Source organism: Anarhichas minor, unplaced genomic scaffold (genome assembly GCF_050575085.1).
Source record: "Anarhichas minor isolate MPS153535 unplaced genomic scaffold, ASM5057508v1 ptg000007l, whole genome shotgun sequence".
Classification (NCBI taxonomy): domain Eukaryota; kingdom Metazoa; phylum Chordata; class Actinopteri; order Perciformes; family Anarhichadidae; genus Anarhichas; species Anarhichas minor.
In genome coordinates this window covers 5739877-5758455 of record NW_027466453.1, presented here as the reverse complement: position 1 = coordinate 5758455, position 18579 = coordinate 5739877, and the positions used below count along the sequence as shown (strand labels likewise).

The following is an 18579-nucleotide window of genomic DNA, read 5'->3' as shown; positions in this document are numbered from 1 at the left end:
ACATTGAATTACTTTTTTACCGAAACGTTTGTGTAAGTAGGCTAGAGTATGCTAAAATATGCTAGTAGCCTAACGTATTTTCTTAAGAACTGTATTCTTTACTTGTGTATTCCATTTTATGCTACATTATACTTCTTCTTGAGTATATTTCCGGGGATAATATTGTACAGCTAGTTACATGTTGTTCTGCAGTTTGAGATTTTTCTCACAAATATATGATTAGCTGCTGTTACACATTAAACTAGCCAGCAGTGTATAACGCAGTTCAAATCGGCTCCAGTGCAACATTTAAACACGGTTTGATGTTACATTTTGTTTAGTATTGCTACCTCAACTAAAGTAAAGGTTCTCAGTACTTTATCCACTTCTTTTTTTTAGTAAAAAACGAAATAAAAATAAAGCAGTTGTCCTTAATGAGAATAGTTTCTTGTTGTCTTTGTGAGATGCTTGAAACTAGAGAACGATTGGTGGGAGGGAGGAGAGTGAGGCGAGTGAGAGGGAGGAGAGTGAGGCGAGTGAGAGGGAGGAGAGTGAGGCGAGTGAGAGAGGATTAAAGAGATTAAACCAGCTGAAAGGTCAAATAGCATGAAGTTTGAATGAAGGACACATCTGAAGAGAGAATAAATGTGTTTTGTGGAAGCGTCGTTTAACGTCTCAAAATGTATCTGGAGATTACTAGTTCACTGACCGTTTGTCGTTTTCTCTCCTTTGATTTCCCACAGCAGCGATGCGATTGGTCAGCGTGGCCGGGGGGCGGCCCCGCAGGGCGGCCGAGGAGGAGGAGAAGGAGCGCCCACCGCCTCCCTCGCACCACTCCAACCACCAGTTCGCCAGCATGAAGAACAAGTTCTTCAATGAGCTCACGCACCTGCCAAGTGAGCACACACAACTGCACATATACAGTATATTTAAAATACACACAAAATACAAACTAAGTTCAATTTGGTGTGTTCTCAAAGAATATGCCCTATATTGGACATAATATCAAATAAACAGGAAACAAAGATTGAAGCCAGTTCGGCAGATAAACCTGCACATCGAGAGACCCACACACACACAAACCAATCAAAATCAATCTATAACCTACATACCATCATCGAGCCATCATGTCATCTTCTTATGAATCCTCGTGTTTTTCATTTCTTCATTCTGTCCTCTCTCATTTCTTCATGTGACCGCTCTGCTCTTCCAGATCATAAACTCAAGAGTAAGTCCATCTCGCTTCTTGTACCATTCAAGCTTTTCCCATTTTAAAGAAAAATGTCTTCTTCAAGTCTTCTACAGGTGGCAAAAAAAAAAACCAGCTCTGTACTGACTGTTCTGCAAGAGAAGTTCAACCAAAGTTATAGTAGAGAGTAGTATTATGGAATTATGGAGACACATCCTTCACCATAAAAAAAACCTTTGTTTAGGCTCTCTTGCCAAAGGTGCGGAAGCCCACGTCTAAGGAAACAAAAAAGTTTGGAATGCTAAAAATCGAAATCAAAATAAAGGTCAGCTGTCAAGTTCATTGTATAATTATGGCTGAATCATATGCAACAGTATTTATGGAAAAATACATCAGGCATACTCTCGTGAATCACTCCACAGAAAGCTTGGCTGCTCCTTCGCTGCCCGACGGAACCGGAATAAAGAAGTCGCTTCAGTGTCGATGATGTGACGCTTGCGGTCTAGACACCGAGTTAGAATGATCAAATATTTGTCTTTGATATGTTAGAGTGACCATAAATCAATATTTTTACGATGACAATGTACCAAATGACAATGTAAAAGGGGGTCGCTCATAGTGAACTACAGAGAATTGACAAACAATTCTGCAGCTCCCCTCTCAGCGCTCTTGTAGCATCGTTTTTATCCTTATAGCAGACAGCTGTTTCCAACTAAAGAGCTCTATAAACCCACAGCACACTACCTGCTCAGCACCAAACACCAGACACATACAATTAGCTGGTGAACATATTGGAGCATTTAGCAGCTAACGAGGAGTTGGCAGAGACCAAAAACAAAGCAAAAAGAGAGTGAATATTGGACGTAGATTCACAAGGTGGGCAGCAACACAACTCCAAATGAATTCTAATGTTTCTCTGTATCTGCAAGATGTGTAAATGAGTTTTCTGGTACGTTCATCATGTGAACTTAAAAGGTGATGAAAAGACATTTCTGCTGCCCTGAAGTGGCCAAAACATAACAGTTATTGCAGGTTTGAGCATCAAACAAGTCAGCCATGCTAACCTCAGCCATGCTAACCTCAGCATGCTAACCTCAGCCATGCTAACCTCAGCCATGCTAACCTCAGCATGCTAACAGGTTCACTATGAAAATGCTAACATGCTAATGAAAAGCAGGTCATGCTCACCGTCTTAGGTTAGCATGCTACTATTTCCTAACTAGCACTAAACACAAAGTACAGTTGAGGCTGATGGGAAACATTATTTTTGCAGGCATTTGGTCATAAACCAAAGTATTTGACATTTCAAAACATTTAATTATTATAGAATGTATCCTCTTGGAGCCTATGATAATCATTTAAATACTTCAGACTGGACTAGTGATGGCCAATCAATATAGCCTTTTTAACATATTTACAACCATGGGAGGTTTTTGCATGACACCAATCTCACACTGTTTTGAAACTTTTACCTGTAAAGCTGTCGGCTACAGGTGCTTAGGTTAGCACAAGAAGCTGATTGGCGTGCGAGTCAGTCACACTGTGGCGAGAGCAAATGAAAACGTTGGAGCTGGAAGCCCCGCCTCTGCCTCTAACAGCACGAGAGAGAGAGAGTTGAGGTGGTTGTTTCGGCGTGGCTCCACCTCTGTAGGTTAATGTGAATGGTAACACATCCAACATGCTAACATTACCCAGATATCACCGGGACAAGGAAAGACGAACCTTGATACGCAAAAAAAGAACAGGATGAAGCGATTACAGAAGTAATAGGCATTTGGCATATAGCCATGGTGGAATTAACTTCAGTGAAACTCCTCCTAACGCACACGTTTGATTTAATAATTCTATGCATTTCAGTATTTTCAGTTTCATTACATAATAAATGCTAACAGGTTAATAGCCTATTGTGAGCTGCAGCCTTTTGGGAAAGTGTTTGTTCAGTGCACTACAGAAGTGTTTGAAATGTTCCTTATTTTTATAAAATAAAAATGGTTTACCAAAGTTGACAGTGAAAATGATACTTCAATCAGTGTTAGTAAAGATTGTCAGTGTGCAGTCAAAATAAAAATGAGGGTGTCCTTGTCACCTTTTCCACATCTGATGACTTTGCATGCCTGTCTTCTGCCTCCTTCTTCCAGTGCCCATGTGGGCGGTGGGAGCCATTGTGGTCGTGGTCCTCGCCCTTATCGTCTGCATGGGATTCTGCATCTACAAGAAGTGCTGCAACAATGGAAAGAAGCCCAAGAAGGTCCGTGAGAGGAAAGGAGGACGAGGGCGCAGGAAGAAGGATAAGGATGGAGAGGATGGAGACGACAAGAAGGTGAGGAAAGGACCAGAGGGGTCCTGTCCTGTGTGGTCCTGAGATGTCCTATGGCAATTCTGCTACCGATGCAGTTGCAGAAGAATTTTGTCAAATATTTACTACTACACAGATTTTCTCAAGTAAGCAGAGTTTCTGTGGTTTCAGTTATTCAGCTGGTCTAAAATTCAACAGTTGAAGTTGTAAGTTATTCATAATTTAAGTTTGACTGAGTAAATAGAAGAAAAACATTGTGGGGACTAGAGTTCAATGCATTGTTTGTTTTAAAGGTATAGTTTGACGTGGGAAATATGCTTAATATTCTCCTTCCTGCAGAGAGTAAGATGAGAAGATTGATTCCACTCTCATGTTTTTAGGATAAATATGTAGCTGCAGCCAGCAGCTGGTTAGCTTAGCTTAGCACAAAAACTGTGGAAAAAAAAGAAAGAGATAGACTGGATCTGTCTAAATGTAAAAAATACTGGTGCAAGTTTGCGGATTTTGTTACCTTTGGACAGAGCCAGGCTAGCGGTTTCCTCCCCCACCCCCCCCCAAGTCTTTATGCTAAGCTAAGCTAACCAGCTGCTGGCAGTAGCGTCGTATTCAATCTACGGCCATGAGTGTAGCATCGATCTTCTCGTATAACTCTTGGCAAGAAAGCGAATAAGCATGTTTCTCAAAATGTCGAACTACTCCTTTAACGGCAGGTCAAAAGATGCAACTGATGTACAATGGCTGACCACACCCTCCACAGGCCAACAGATGGAGTTAGCAGCAGTAAGAGCCGCGCTGTCCACAGCTGTTTGGCTTTTTACCCAGGTTGAGACTAGTAATGGACGAATTAACAGCTTAAACTGGGCACAAAAGCCAAAAGGGATGACGGAGTCACAGCTGTTGTTTCCTTTTGACCGGCAAAGCTTGTGGTAACAAGCATCAATATAGAAAACAGAATTAAGTTGAAACTTTACATGTTGGATAAAATAATCTGTATCTTTTTATCTATGCTTTTGCGCCTGATGTTTGTTCGTGATTATCGTGAGTATGATCTTCACAGGGTATGGCGGGAAACTACAGAGGAACCTTAAAAGTGCCCTGGGGAGTTTTCTTGTAAACAATCAAAAGTAATAAACACTGAACCTTTTGACAACAAATCTCACTCATAAAAACCTTGCTTCATATTGCTAGTAGTGGCAAAACTCCACCGGGTATGTTTGAGACCAAGGCCTCTTTAAAATATTTGAAACTTTGAACCAAGTCTTTTTCACTGTATGGTCAACGTTGACTCCTTTAGAGCTGAATATATGTGCCTTAAAGCGGGAATCACAGTGCCCCGCAGAGACGGCAGCATATCCCGAGAGCTTGAGTACAAAATGTGTGAGCTTAATAACATTGCCTGTTAACCGCTAACCACGCTGCGTGTCTTCCAGGAGGGAGAGGATGGGAAGGAAGATGAGGAGAAGGAGAACTTAGGCAAACTGGAGTACTCCCTGGACTATAGCTTCACTGATAACCAGGTACACACGCCTGCACATAGTATTTCGCAAGCATACACACACCAATATCCAACCTCTGAGGAAAAGAACAGAAACAAAAAGCTAAGCTCCACGTCAGGATTTGGGACTCCGGTCTAACTTATTTCTACCTCCTTCTCCAGCTGATAGTCGGCATCCTCCAGGCGCAGGACCTCGCGGCCATGGACGTCGGCGGGTCCTCAGATCCCTACGTCAAAGTCTACATGCTGCCGGACAAGAAGAAGAAGTTTGAGACCAAAGTCCAGCGCAAGAACCTCTGTCCCGTCTTCAATGAGACCTTCACCTTTAAGGTCTGTGCAGCGATACCGGAGAGAGAGAGACCATGTTGAACTGAAGACATTACAAGGAAACCGTTGATCACATTATTAGTATCATTTTTTAAATGATCCAGCATGAACATCAACGCGTCTCAAGCACTTTAGAGTTAACCATTTCTGTCTATACTCTCCCTCTCTAGATACCCTACAGTGAGTTGGGTGGTCAGACTTTGGTGCTGCAGGTGTTTGACTTTGACCGTTTCGGTAAACACGACGTCATCGGCGAGATCAAGATCCCCATGAACAGCATAGACCTCGCCCAGCCAATACAAGAATGGAAGGATCTGGTGGGAGGGGAGAAAGAGGAGGTACATGATTTATTTTTTGGGGGGGGACAACCACTGAAACATACAATGAATTATCTAACAGTCATTACCAGCTTTTAAAGCAATCAAAGCACTGAGCAGCGTGACAACTCATCCATTTACATGTCATGTCCCCGACAGCAAGAGAAACTGGGCGATGTCTGCATCTCCCTTCGTTACGTCCCCACGGCCGGTAAGCTAACGATCAACATCATGGAAGCCAAGAACCTGAAGAAGATGGATGTGGGAGGACTGTCAGGTGAACACACACTCACACACACATGCGCACATGCTTGTACTAAAGAAAGGATGGCAGTTAGGGTTCTTCTGATCCACTGTCTGATGTTGTGTCTCTCTCTCTCTCAGATCCCTTTGTCAAGGTGGTGCTGCAGCACAATGGGAAGCGACTGAAGAAGAAGAAGACGTCAGTCAAACAAAACACTCTGAATCCTTACTTCAATGAGAGCTTTAGCTTTGAGATCCCCTTCTCCCAGATCCAGGTTCGTACACAACACAAGGAACACGTTCCTTGAGCACGGAAGAACAATTTCCTCTTACCTATCGGCCTGAACTTCAAATACACGGAAAAATGTGGTCTAACTCTCTCGTCCCTCTGCTCTCTCCACGAACAGAAACTCCAGGTGGTGATCACGGTGTACGACTACGACAAGCTGGGCAGCAACGACGCCATCGGCAAGTGCTGGATGGGCCACGGCGCCTCGGGCATCGGGCTGCGCCACTGGTCAGAGATGCTGGCCAATCCCAGGCGTCCGGTGGCCCAGTGGCACACGCTGCAGACGGAGGAGGAGGTGGATGCTGCTCTGAAGGCCCCCATCCGCTAAACACACTCTCTCTCTCTCTCACACACACACACACACACACACACACACACACACCATCATCTGCATATGAGGGGAATCCTTTCTTTTGAAACCAAACCCCTGTATGTTTTATGAAATTACCTCTCACTTGGATTGTAATCTTGAATGTGCTTCAGCTTGTTTGTTTTTGTGAATTTTCATTTGTGGATCTCTTTATATGACTACATGTGTGCTTTATATTTATTTATTATATTAACATTTTGACTACATACTAAATAAATGTACACAAACACATAATGTGTACTTGCAACACGCTCAAATAGATACAGTACGCACGATGCAGCTCGTTCATAATACAGGCTTTCGGTTCAAGAGAACATGCTATGATTAACTGTTTCCACTGGCGGAATAATGATGGCGTGCCCCTTTAATAGTCATTATTATCATTATTTATCAGCTTTATTTTGATGAGCTACACCTGTCATCGATGCCCTGGTTGTCTCACGGTTAAAACCATCTTTTTACAGCATAGGTACACTGTAGTATTGTCAAATACATTTTGATACTATAGTAAAGAAAAAAAATAGAAAAACCCACACATTCTTTCTGTTGGAGTAACTTTAAACTGCTGTCTGCAGAGCTGAGGTGTGTGTTTCCTTCTTTAAGTTCCCGTTTCCCTCATGTTTTCCTCTCGTCTACCCCGATGACTCTTATCTTCCAAACCATCGACACTTGTTTCTTCCTGTGAAATGCATTGTATTTAGTCACGTGTTACTGATTATTGGTCCGTCTCTCCGTCCGTGCTTGTGTTTGAATGAGTGGAGATCCTGTGTGTGTGTGTGTGTGTGTGTGTGTGTGTGTGTGTGTGTGTGTGTGTGTGTGTGTGTGTGTGTGTGTGTGTGTGTGTGTGTGTGTGTGTGTGTGTGTGTGTGTGTGTGTGTGTGTGTGTGTGTGTGTGTGTGTGTGTGTGTGTGTGTGTGTGTGTGTGTGTGAGAGAGAGAGAGAGAGAGAGTGTGAGAGAGAGAGAGCCCTGAATTGATGCAGTGAGTGAAAGACTGGATTAACAGTGTGTCTGTCCTCTTTAGTCCTTGTCTCACGCAGTGAGCCAAACATGTGAGGCAGGAATTAAAGAGAGGGGGGGAGGGGGGCACATAATTACCACGGACAGGAGAGAAGAAGGAAGAGAAGGAAAACAATCTGAGTGCCCCAACTAAACTAAAAACACAGATAATAAACTAGTTTAAAAAGTTTGTAATTATTTTCTAAATCATGTTTCACGAGGAGGCATCATTTCTCATCAGTTGTTATTTTACACAGTTTTTCTATCTGTTTTTTTTTTTCTGTAAACTTCATGACATCCAAACACTAAAAAGTAAAAAGAAAATGTTAAACAAACAGTTGCAGCAGTGGACAATAATTCAATTTGAAGAAGTTCAAAACATATGCCACAAAACAACAAAATATCATATATTGTTTTCAAACTCATAACTCAAAAAAATGTACTAGATTTTGTTTTGTTTTTCAATTTATGACCCAACAGAAATATGTTATTACTAAATGTATATTATTACTATGTTATAACTAAATATGTATTTATTTGTTTTGGTAAATAGCCCAAAATAAGTGAGCAATGTGGATTAATATATGACGAAATAAATATTATATATAAAATAAAATAGCCCAATATAAATATATAAATAAGACACCAACACTGGGCGAAAACAACCCATTGTTTTTGTTAGCTGACCATGTGTAATGTTAATTAAACACTATATTCTACAGATACCCTGATGTAACGAGGTGATTTTATTTACATGTGTGAAATCCTTTTACCCAACTGATGGGTTTCCAGTTTCATCAGGATGCGATGACAGCGTTTATCCACCTGAGGGAGCTCTTCACTGAAATATTCTAATAACATCGACTGTTAATGACAACACTGCAAGCATTACTTCAAATGTGTTATGTGCCAATACATCTTTTTGAAATTATGGACTTCTGGCTTCCCCTAGATCAGCGGTTCCCAAACTTTTTAGGCCACGCACCCCCTTCTACATTGATTGGCCACATCTGTAGACTCGTCTACTTGCAGAGAGTAGAACTCACTCTTCTTCACGCGACCGATTAATGTAGCCAGGATGTCTTCGGACAAAGCATCGATGCTGCGCGACAGTGTTGTTGGACACCGGGATCATGTCCAACTTGTTTGCTTCTCTCTCTCCAGTCATACATTCCACCATCTCTTTGGCAGCTGGCGAGCACACGTCTTCGGAGATTGTGTGCGGTAGCCCCTTTCCTGCTATTCTGTGACCAGAAGCCCGTTGTGCGTTTTTTGTAGACCCAACACATGAATGAGACTGCAGTTGTTTTTGGCTGTTTTGTAACTCCTCCAATTTCGATATAAAAAATGTAAGGGGCTTTTGACTTGCACTGGCATGCTTGGTGTTCAGGTGGCGACGTAAATAAGAGGGCTTCAGACAGCTGTTAGCCAGAACCTCACTGCACCAGGCATGCATGCAACCCTGTCTCCTAAAAATTGTGTTTGACTTATTACATTGACTTATTACAAATACGTTTCTAATCAACATTTTAACACTTAACATTTGTTTCCCTCTCCACCACCGCCGCTCCTTCTCCCTATTACGCGGTCAGAATACTACCACAACACCCCGCCTGTCTCCGGCAGAAATGCGCTCATCCAGGCCGAGCAACGAGGAACATTACGCGGCTACAATACCTCCACAAAGGCCCGCGTGTAAAATCCGGGAGTAACCGTGACTCTCTTAAGGGTTATGTTTGGGTGGGGACGTGGCTTCCTAGTGGAAGTTATGGTTAGGGTTAGATGGATACAAATAAATAAAATATACCTCCATAACACCCCGCCACTCTCGGCTCATACCTCCCCAGCAACGAGGCACATCACCCGGCCACAATACCTCCAGAATGTCCCCGGGGTGAAATCCGGGACTTGGTTTTATGGTTCCGAGTGGCGGGCGCTCACCCGTTGGCGCCGGACGCGAGGTCTCCAGCCGCCCCCGCCGTGAGGCACCCCATCGTCAGGTCTGTCAGCCCTCGGAACAGGCCGCGGGGCAACAACTTGTGGGTGGCGGGGGTAGAGGCGAGGCAGATCACAGAAAAATAATAAAGACTAGAGTATGGCAAAGATATGTTGATGAGAAACGTATTTGTAAGACGTCAAACACAAACGTAATCAGGGAGAAAATACGTTTATGGTCAAACGTAATTGAGAATGCATTTTAGTTTTGGGGGAACGTCATTTTTAGGAGACAGGACTGCACCATTAGACCACCATTACATTTTTCCTCTCGCGCACCCCCTAGAGGCAGCTCGCGCACCCCTGGGGGTGCGCGCACCACACTTTGGGAATCCCTGCCCTAGATGGTAGTTACTTGCAGAAATATAAACCTCATTTCTACCTTTATCAAATTTTACAAACTACATAAAGCTGCACAGCTGGTATTAACTGCATAGTCACCTAAATGATAATTATTACATTAAAGTATTAAGATGAATTATTGGTATTGCACAACAGAGAGACGCAGGTCATGTCTCCAGCTCATGTCTTCATATCTCTGGCACTCTGCCGGCAGAGTACACTCAGCTGCTTTCATGAGGGGCGATGAACTTGAAATCCAACGCTAAAGCTGTTAGACTCTAAATACCTCAACTTTCCCCACTCACTATTGGTGTTACGCAACAGTTCATATCCTTGGGGGGCCTTTTTTGGGGCCTAAGCAGAATGTAACAGCTCCTTTACTTTGCTTTTTACCTTTTCCACATTGTATTGCCACATTATTTATGAAAGAAGATAAAAAAGATAAATTGATCAGATTCCGATAAACGTCACATTAGTAAGGCCACAAAACATATAAACAATCAAGGGCCTACAGTTTAATCCTTGCTTCAAGGTCATAGAAACAAGAACATTTCTGTTTTTCAAAACGGTGGAGTCAAAATAATTGAATACTGTTTATTGTCTAGTTTGCGAGTGTGATCGTTTTTACATAGGACAGACAAAAAGATGCCTGAAGCATAGACTCTCTGGACGGCAGCGTATTAGAGCCGTTGCAGGTTAAAAAACATTATGAATAAATTACATATCCAGGGTAAGAGGGTAATACTACAAGAAAGACCTCAGAATGACCGAGAGTAAAGATTTACAAGAAAGAACTTGAATATTCTCTGTGATTACTAATCATAAATTTGCAAGAAAAATGTCGAAATTCTCAGAGATTTAAGAAAAGTATGAAGTGAACCACATCGTTTTACTTCGCACGGTTGGATCAACCTCATCACACCACAGCCACCGGTGTTAAACGCTGCGGTAACGTGAGCCTCCGAGGGCAAAATGTATCAGTATTTATTTATGTTCTTAAAGAAAACGCGTATATGTATCTCTTAAGAACTTTGCATCATTCAGAGGTCCATCTTACCAAAAGAACACTACTTGAGGTGCAACAAAATTCAAAGAACAAAATTGTAAATTTAACACTTTAATATCCGAGAGTATCCAAGTTCTACTATAACGTCCTCTGTCATCTTTTTCTTTTACCTACAATTGCCCTACTACACCGTTGTACTCTCTGAACACCAAAAATGCAATAAAAACAGCACCGTGTGTCCAATAGCAAAGCATCGCATAGAGGCACATAACAGCAGTGATTGTTTATTAAGAGTGGAGGGTTTGGAATGAGTTCAATTTACAGACGGGAACCATTCGTCAACACTCCTCCGAAAAAAAAGAGACTTTTTGCAACTTGATACAAGAGTATAAACCCAGGCCTGAATGAAGAAACTGATTGCAGACTTTCTACAAAGTTCTGGAAAAGATTTTAAACCCTTTTTCTGCAAGAACAACAAAGCTTTTGCTGTAGAATTGGGCCGTTACAGACACAAATTCAAAGCAGATGTCAACTGACTGCAGTTTGAGTTCTCGGATGCCATCACATAATATACCTAAACCAGAGTACAGCAGCTAAAAAAAACAGACCGATTTTGGGGTTGTGATCCACACAACAACTCCAAACTGAGTGCATGTCGCTTTATTAATCAAGAAACATCAAATATCTTTCTCACACACACACACACACACACACAGGAAAGGCCTACAGAGCGGCTCCGGCACCAGAAGACCACGGAGGGGAGATGTGTGATTCCTTCATTCCTACGCTGCCTGTGAAAATGTGTTTTCTCTTTTTCTTCTTTGCCCCCCCCCCCTCCCCCCCCTCCATTTTACTTCCAGCGGCCGCCCACCTTCCCTTTGCCATGGATCTTCTTACTGTGAGAGGGAGAGAGGAGGAAGGAGGAGGAAAGTAAGAAAGGATGCGACAAGGACAGATAGACAGGACATCGTGTTTTGTATAAAAGGAAGTACTCACAATTTCTGAGCATGTTGGATTCTGTTCAGCAGCACGATGATCTGCAAGCGGCAAACAAAAGGAATTCAGAGGTCACATGGAGAGATTCAAATCATTGAGATTATTTTCATGATCAATTAATCACTTTTTGAATATTTATGTAATTCTTTAGTCTATACGAGTTCAAGTTTTCAAACTCTTTACAGTTTGTTATCGTGTCATGTGACTTGTTGCCTGAAGGCAACGGAGGAAACGTGACTGATTTGGCGGATTTCGACAATGAGGATGCTACGCGAGATTTCCCGAGACTTCTCCTCGAGCGATACTTGGTTAGACACGATAACAAACAGACCGGATACAGAAAAAAGGTAAAGAAAAACCTTTTATTTCATTGTAGGGTTCTTTCTATAATGCTGTCAGACACTTATAACAACAGTCTCAGCCTGTCAGCGGCAAAAACAAGCACTTTTAGTGGACTTACAATGACGGTGAAGAGTTACCCCGACAGATTACATTGTGTCTGCAGACAAATCATTTCATACACACCTCAGAATCACTCACAACATCTGTCTCCAGCTAAACAGTGGTACCTCGTATTTCTGGTGCTTCATGTACTCAATGTAGTCAAACTTCTCAGACTCCAGCTGGTAGATGCAGTTCCACATCTCCTGGGCCTCTTGCCTTTGGGATCGCAAAGACTACATTTAGAAAGGGATCTGGCCTCTTATTTCGTTAACGTCTATGACAAAACATTTAGGGGAGACTCACTTGAGCGCGTCCTCCCTCAAGTTGTCGATGCTCAGCGGCTGCCGTCTCTCAGTTAGAGTCTTCCTCTTGATCTCTCTGCCCGTCAGACGCTTGCCCTTCCTCGTCTCTGCCTGGGACGGATAACACACACACGGTCCACAGTCGAACATCATCATCATCATCATCATCGTCATCAACATCATCGTTGTCATGAGCTCTACTGAGAGGAACAGCAGACCTTGGCCAGGAAGCCTCCAAAGTTCGCTCCAATGCCAGACAGCACTTTCTTCTTCTTGAACTCATCTTCAGCCTTCTTCTTGGCTTCATCCTCCTCTCTTCTGTGACGTTCCTCCTGACAGACGAAGAAGGATGGTCGGGATGAGGGAGCAAGAAAAATAAACGTGTAAATTGTACAGTTGTTCAGCTGAAAAAGAGATTTAATGCAGTGTTGTATTGAGCAACTGTTTATAGAAGTAAACATTGGTTTCACATAGTTTGAGGAAATAGAGAAAGAACTTGAAGCCGTTTGCAGCTTAGATAGAGTGTATCACTGTGTGGACTGGGTGGTGAGTGTGTGTGTGTGTGTGTGTGTGTGTTTGTTACCGCAATCCTGTTCTGTCGGTCCTTCTCCTTCTCCGTTCGAACCCTCTGGATCTCAGCTCTCTCTGAGCGACGATTCTCCTGATGGAGGGCAAAGTGAAGAAGCCATCAAATGGCTTAGTGCAACTTATTAAACATAAAGCAACATTTAGACTTTTTATCTCCTTTAAAAAAACCTGACAAATACATTTAGTTATTATGTGGAAGAGGTATTCAGATCCTTTACTTAAGTCAAGGTACAAACACAACAACGTAGAAATAGCACAAGCAATAATCCTGCATTTAAAATCCTACCCAAGTAAAAAAGTACAGAAACATTATCAGCTAAATGTTCTTATTTAAAGTACCGCATAAGTACACATTTTGCGGATACATGGCACCTGTGACTGATATATTATTACTTTTGACATTATCATCCCCGATCTAGTGGCCGGGCCCTCCAAAGGCTTAAAAAATAGTTCTGAGGGATCGTGAGATGATCGTTGGGGAAGTAAAGAAGAGACGTTTCCTCAATAACAAAATAGTTTGAACTTTTTGTTGCTTTTTCTCGAATATTTTACTGTAAAATATTGGATGTTTTTGGACTTCAAAAAAAGTTACTGCAAGGAAATTCAACCAAACGAGGTAGGTGTAGAAGGGCCCTTCAGTAAACTTACAATCCGGTCCTTGAGGCCGATGAGCTCTTCTTCGTCCTTCTTCCTCTGATCAAAGTGGACGTCGATCAGAGTATGCAGCTCCTGTAAGTCCTTCTCCATGCGCTTTCTGTGGATGTCCTGGTGGGAAAAAGGGAGCGTTTGAATCCATATAACATCTCTATAGAACTCAGTATGGCTCAACTGAAACTGATTATTTTACCACTGACACATCTTTAGGCCTCCATCATGTCAAACTCATAAAATCTATTTAAACTGGAGGAGATAATCCATTTAAAGCCTTTTAAGTCAGCAGGAGGATTCTGAAAGCAGCTGAAATCATCTGCGATCAAACTTCTCTGATCTTGTGAGGACTCTGACAGCTGATTGTTGGACCAGATCAAGAATTGTTTGGAGAAAATGAAACTGATCTTTTCACGACTTACATCAAAATCCACCCTATCCCCCTCGGGAATCTTTGGAGGGGCAAGTTGAGGCACCATGGGTCTGAGGGGAAAAGGGAGGCACAGAATGACAGTTTTGAGAGAGTATTTGAAAAGATTAATATAAGATTGAGGGAAATTGAAATTGTTGAAAAAAGATCCACTGCAACCGAACATAATACAAAATGATGTGAACATACTTGGGTTTGGGGCGCTCCTCTGTTGATGAAAGAGAGAAAGACAAGCAAAAATAACAATTACAAGCCTGAATAAAAATGTTTCCCCAAAAGATGTCGAAGGACAATTTGAAAAATTGTTAATAAATTAATTAATGTGACTGAATGCACAGCAAGCATGTGAGAGAAAGGCAATCAAGATGTGTTTTTAATGAGTTAAAAGAAAAGAAAAGAGCAAGGACATCATTTATAAATGACCAAAGCCCTTTCCTCACTAATCCAGGGTTTACTCTTACACTGTCACTTTCCACCATTTCACAATCTTAATGATTGTGGGAAGTCTACCATGGATGGTAAGGACAGTGTGGCTAATAATCACAATCCTTGATTCAGAGTATGACTGGGATTTTCACTTCCGGAAACTCACCGTTGAACTCTATATGTACCAACCACTGTGGCTGTAGGGAAATGTAGTTTTGTGCAACATTCTGTGACCATTAACTATTGCCTAATAGGCATTTGGATAATTGTGTGCATGCAGATTGGAGTTGACTATTCGTAGATATATTTTGCCCTAACGTGTGCTCTAAAACATGAAGGTCTTGCTCACTGCAGTTTAAGTCCTCAGAGAACTAAAACTCACACCTGGCATGTGCATGGGTTTAATTGTGAACGTCTGAACACATTCAATGTTCAAAAAAAGAAGTTGCATACCAGTATACTAATTTCTATTGTTTTGGAAGGGCCACTTTACATTTGACGTGAACAAAAGTCTCCAAAGGTTAGCTAAGACAGCTGTAACTTTCTGATATATTCAAGACCCGAATCACAAAGTTGCTCCAGTGAAGATGCAAAACCTAAAGACACAAAGCCAGGAAATATTCAACAATCTCATAAATTTACACATCCAGCAGACACAGAGCAGCATTAGCAGTTGTTTGGAGATGTGTTTCTGTTCACGTCATCGATGTAAGTTCAGTATTCACTTTCCTTTTAGCCTTGTTTTGGTCTCCACCAATCCTGAGAAAAACACGTTTTTTTTTGTTCTAAATACGAACAATGTTCACCAGCTAGTCGCTAACTTAATATGTTGCTAACTTTGTCCTGTTTGGTGCTGGGCAGGTAGTGCGCAGTGTTTTATCCAACTTATTTTTGGTGACAGCTGCACTGCTGCTGCTTGTTTATGAGAGCAGAGATTGTCAAACCTTTGACAATTAGCTAAAAGAAACTAAAACACCACACATTGCTGAGGGGTACCGCAGTGAGGTGATAATTCTTTGTGGGCTCGTCACTACAATCAATCCTTGCACATGGTCATTTGACTTTTGAAAAAAAGTTGAGTGCATCTTTAAATCTTTCCTCATACTAACTGAGGCAGACAATATCATAGAAATATCCACATTTGATTTTGTTTTGATTGTTTATACTTTTAAAACACCAGCTGCAAAAGCAGGAAAAGGAAAAAACAAAGCGGTAGAAGGTTTACAACACCGTCAGACACGATCAACACGTCAAAGTCCAGGTGTGACATGTGATTAAAGACGACTTAAATCACTATTTACCTTTGGTATTAAAACACAATGCAAGTGAAATATCAATCCATAGGTGGGATTCAAACTCAGGTGCAAATGAATGTCTCCTTCTCTTTAACAACTACCACCTGCGTTGGGTTTTAGGGCTCGTCATACATGGTGTCTAAAAGTGTGAGTGATGGCGGGTGTGCTGTCACCGTACCTTGGTACTCCTGCTGCTCTGAAAGCCCAAACCAGCACAGCGTCAGCCAATGGGAGAGCAGGATAGAGGGGAAGTTCATAGGTCAGAGTTAGCACAGCGTCACCGAAAACAACTCACAGTTATGAAGATGAAGAAGAGAGGGATCGATTGCTTGGCTCTTTGAGAGCGTCTTCAGACAGCAAGGAAAGACATGTATCTATTGTCACAACCATTTGAGTCTGTCTTACTGTTTACATGTATTTGCTTCGACAGGCAGCTGTACTGTTCGTCTGCTTTGCATTCTGGGAGTCTTCCTGACCTTACCTCCTCCATCCTCCTCTGCCAGCTCAGGCTCCTCCAGCTCGTCCTCCTGCTCCTCTTCAGCCTCTGGGAGAAAGGAGACCCGGAGAAATGAATACAGTTTCATGTCTCGTAAAAAATCTTAATTTATGTTATAATCACTTTTTGAATATTTTGCAAATATGGACGCTGAACTTACCCTGCTCCCTGGAGAGATGAGGAAGAGGAACAGAGAAACATATCTGTCAGTTAATTAAGGGATGAAGACACGCTGGAATAAACAGCTGAGGGATGGTGCTCTACTCACTCGTACTCCTCTTCTACATCTGACATGGCTGCAAGTAGGAGAAACAAATGGCAATCAAATCAAGAAGATCAATGAATCAGTCAAATAGAACCAACTCAAGTACAAGAGACCCACCAGGAGGGGAGAACTGATGCAATGAATGATTCAGATGATTCCATATGGTGAATTAAATAACATATGGCTTTGGCTTCTGGGAAATCATTAGTTGCATTATTGAAAGAATAATCAAATAACAATAACAAACAGTTAGTTGAAGCCCTGTTTTGACAAATGAACTGTTCTTAAAAAGTGATGTTATTTAAATTCCTTTGATCAGATCCTTTTAAAGTTTATTTTTACATTTTTAAAATGACTTTGGCTCCAGGGATGGCAATGGCTGCCATTCTGTTTGTCAGTTGGTCTGTTTGGTCCAGACTGAAATATCTCAACAATATTTGGAAGGGTTGACAGGAAAACATTCATGGTCCACAGAGGGAGCGCCTCTGGTCCTCTGACCTTTCATTCAGTGCCACCATGAGCTTGACATTTGAGTTTTTATTGCATCATTTTTGGATTAATTGCTATGACATTTGGCAAAGATCTTCGTGGTGCCCAGAGGATAAATTCTAAGGACTTCAGTTAACAACAGTAGCCAGATTTCCATGTATCTCAAAGAGGCTGCCCTCCCCCAACGTATGACCCCATAGTTCATTGGTACAAGCAGTTTATTACGAATTATATCTGTTTATTGATAGGCAGCGGCCACTAGTGGCCATAGAAATTATAATGGGAGCAAAGGAGGAATTCAGGTGACGTAGATTAAAGAGCGCAACGTATCCTCATACAACAGCTAGTATGATGTCCTACGAATAGCTACTCCTCATTTATTGTGCGTTTTCCTACGAAAGCCTGCAACACGTGTCCATTTCCGCTCGTTACATGCATGCAATCCTTTCAAAATAAACTTCCGTCTACACAGGAAACTCAGTTAGGTTTTGGCAAAAAAAGTTCTTGGTTACGTTCAAGAATAGATCATCGTTAGGGTTCAAATACTAACGGAAGTGCCGTGACTGAAGTAAGCAAGTAACAAAAACATGACCATTGGCATATTTGTTTCACATGGGGGACGAACGGTCTCCAAGCTGAAAGATATTTGTTTGTTTGTTTTATTTGTACCATAATTTGGTCTATGACCAAATACCTGCATCATGTGGATACCTGGATTAAGAACACTTAATACCATATCAGGTGTTCTTTAAATACTGACGTAAATGAAGTTTGTGAGTGAGTCATCATTGCTAAATCACAGTTGGCAACAAGTCCCTACTCTCCTCAGATTAATCACTTTGGAGACAGAAAAAACACACAGATAAGCAGAGGGACACATAATGCACGCTGACATGGTTTTGGCTCTGAGCTGCCATTGTCCTGGTGTGAAACCACGCACAGACACAGTGGGTGTGTGCTGAGTGACACCTTCCTGGCAGTGGACGCAGGGAGATTGATGGAGCGGCAACATGTGAGAATGTGACATGGGGTTAAACGCAGAGAGACCAGGGGAGATAGAGTTTCTCTCACTTTCGAGTTTCCGTCGCCGCACCTCTCTCCTCTTTTGTCCTCTCTCACCCTTTCTCTCTCCGTTCTGGTGCTTCTGACAAATAGGATGATGTGATGATCAGCTCAAGGTCATTTGGCCAAACGGTGTGAGACGTTCTGAAATGATTTGAAACCTCGAACAGCTTGAAAATCTGATTTCAAACAAAGAGAAACTTCTTCAGACATCCCGATTCCTTCCTGTCATCTCCACACCATCATGCCCTCTCCTCTTCTCCTCCACTCGCTCCATCTGTCATCAGGAGTAA

The 18579-nt window shown here is 42.0% G+C and overlaps 2 protein-coding genes across 2 annotated transcripts; one reads left to right on the top strand and one right to left on the bottom strand.

Annotated features, from left to right (window-relative positions):
- The first annotated feature begins 727 nt into the window (after positions 1 to 727).
- On the top strand, positions 728 to 6463 carry syt5a (synaptotagmin Va). The gene is made up of 9 exons (XM_076080052.1): positions 728 to 875; positions 1193 to 1207; positions 3307 to 3488; positions 4904 to 4981; positions 5122 to 5289; positions 5457 to 5624; positions 5763 to 5880; positions 5988 to 6121; positions 6254 to 6463. Exons 1-9 carry the CDS (start codon positions 728 to 730, stop codon positions 6461 to 6463), a joined length of 1221 nt encoding a protein of 406 aa, XP_075936167.1.
- A 5232-nt stretch (positions 6464 to 11695) lies between these two features.
- tnnt1 (troponin T type 1 (skeletal, slow)) lies at positions 11696 to 16764 on the bottom strand. The gene is made up of 13 exons (XM_076080051.1): positions 16739 to 16764; positions 16631 to 16638; positions 16456 to 16518; positions 16148 to 16170; positions 14443 to 14459; positions 14246 to 14306; positions 13824 to 13940; positions 13171 to 13248; positions 12806 to 12919; positions 12589 to 12698; positions 12411 to 12501; positions 11842 to 11882; positions 11696 to 11741 (listed from the first exon to the last, which is right to left on the bottom strand). The coding sequence occupies exons 1-13, from the start codon at positions 16762 to 16764 to the stop codon at positions 11696 to 11698; spliced, it is 795 nt and encodes a 264-aa protein (XP_075936166.1).
- Between the last annotated feature and the right edge of the window lie 1815 nt (positions 16765 to 18579).

Bases quoted from the DNA above. Each gene is read 5' to 3' on its own strand.
- syt5a (XM_076080052.1), top strand. From the start codon at position 728: ATGCGATTGGTCAGCGTGGCCGGGGGGCGGCCCCGCAGGGCGGCCGAG. The intron at 5,625-5,762 runs GTACATGATTTA...TGTCCCCGACAG, and splicing joins TGGGAGGGGAGAAAGAGGAG to CAAGAGAAACTGGGCGATGT. The intron at 5,881-5,987 runs GTGAACACACAC...TCTCTCTCTCAG, and splicing joins GGATGTGGGAGGACTGTCAG to ATCCCTTTGTCAAGGTGGTG.
- tnnt1 (XM_076080051.1), bottom strand. From the start codon at position 16,764: ATGTCAGATGTAGAAGAGGAGTACGA. The intron at 12,920-13,170 runs GTAACAAACACA...TTCGTCTGTCAG, and splicing joins ACCGACAGAACAGGATTGCG to GAGGAACGTCACAGAAGAGA. The intron at 12,699-12,805 runs GTCTGCTGTTCC...TATCCGTCCCAG, and splicing joins TTGGAGGCTTCCTGGCCAAG to GCAGAGACGAGGAAGGGCAA.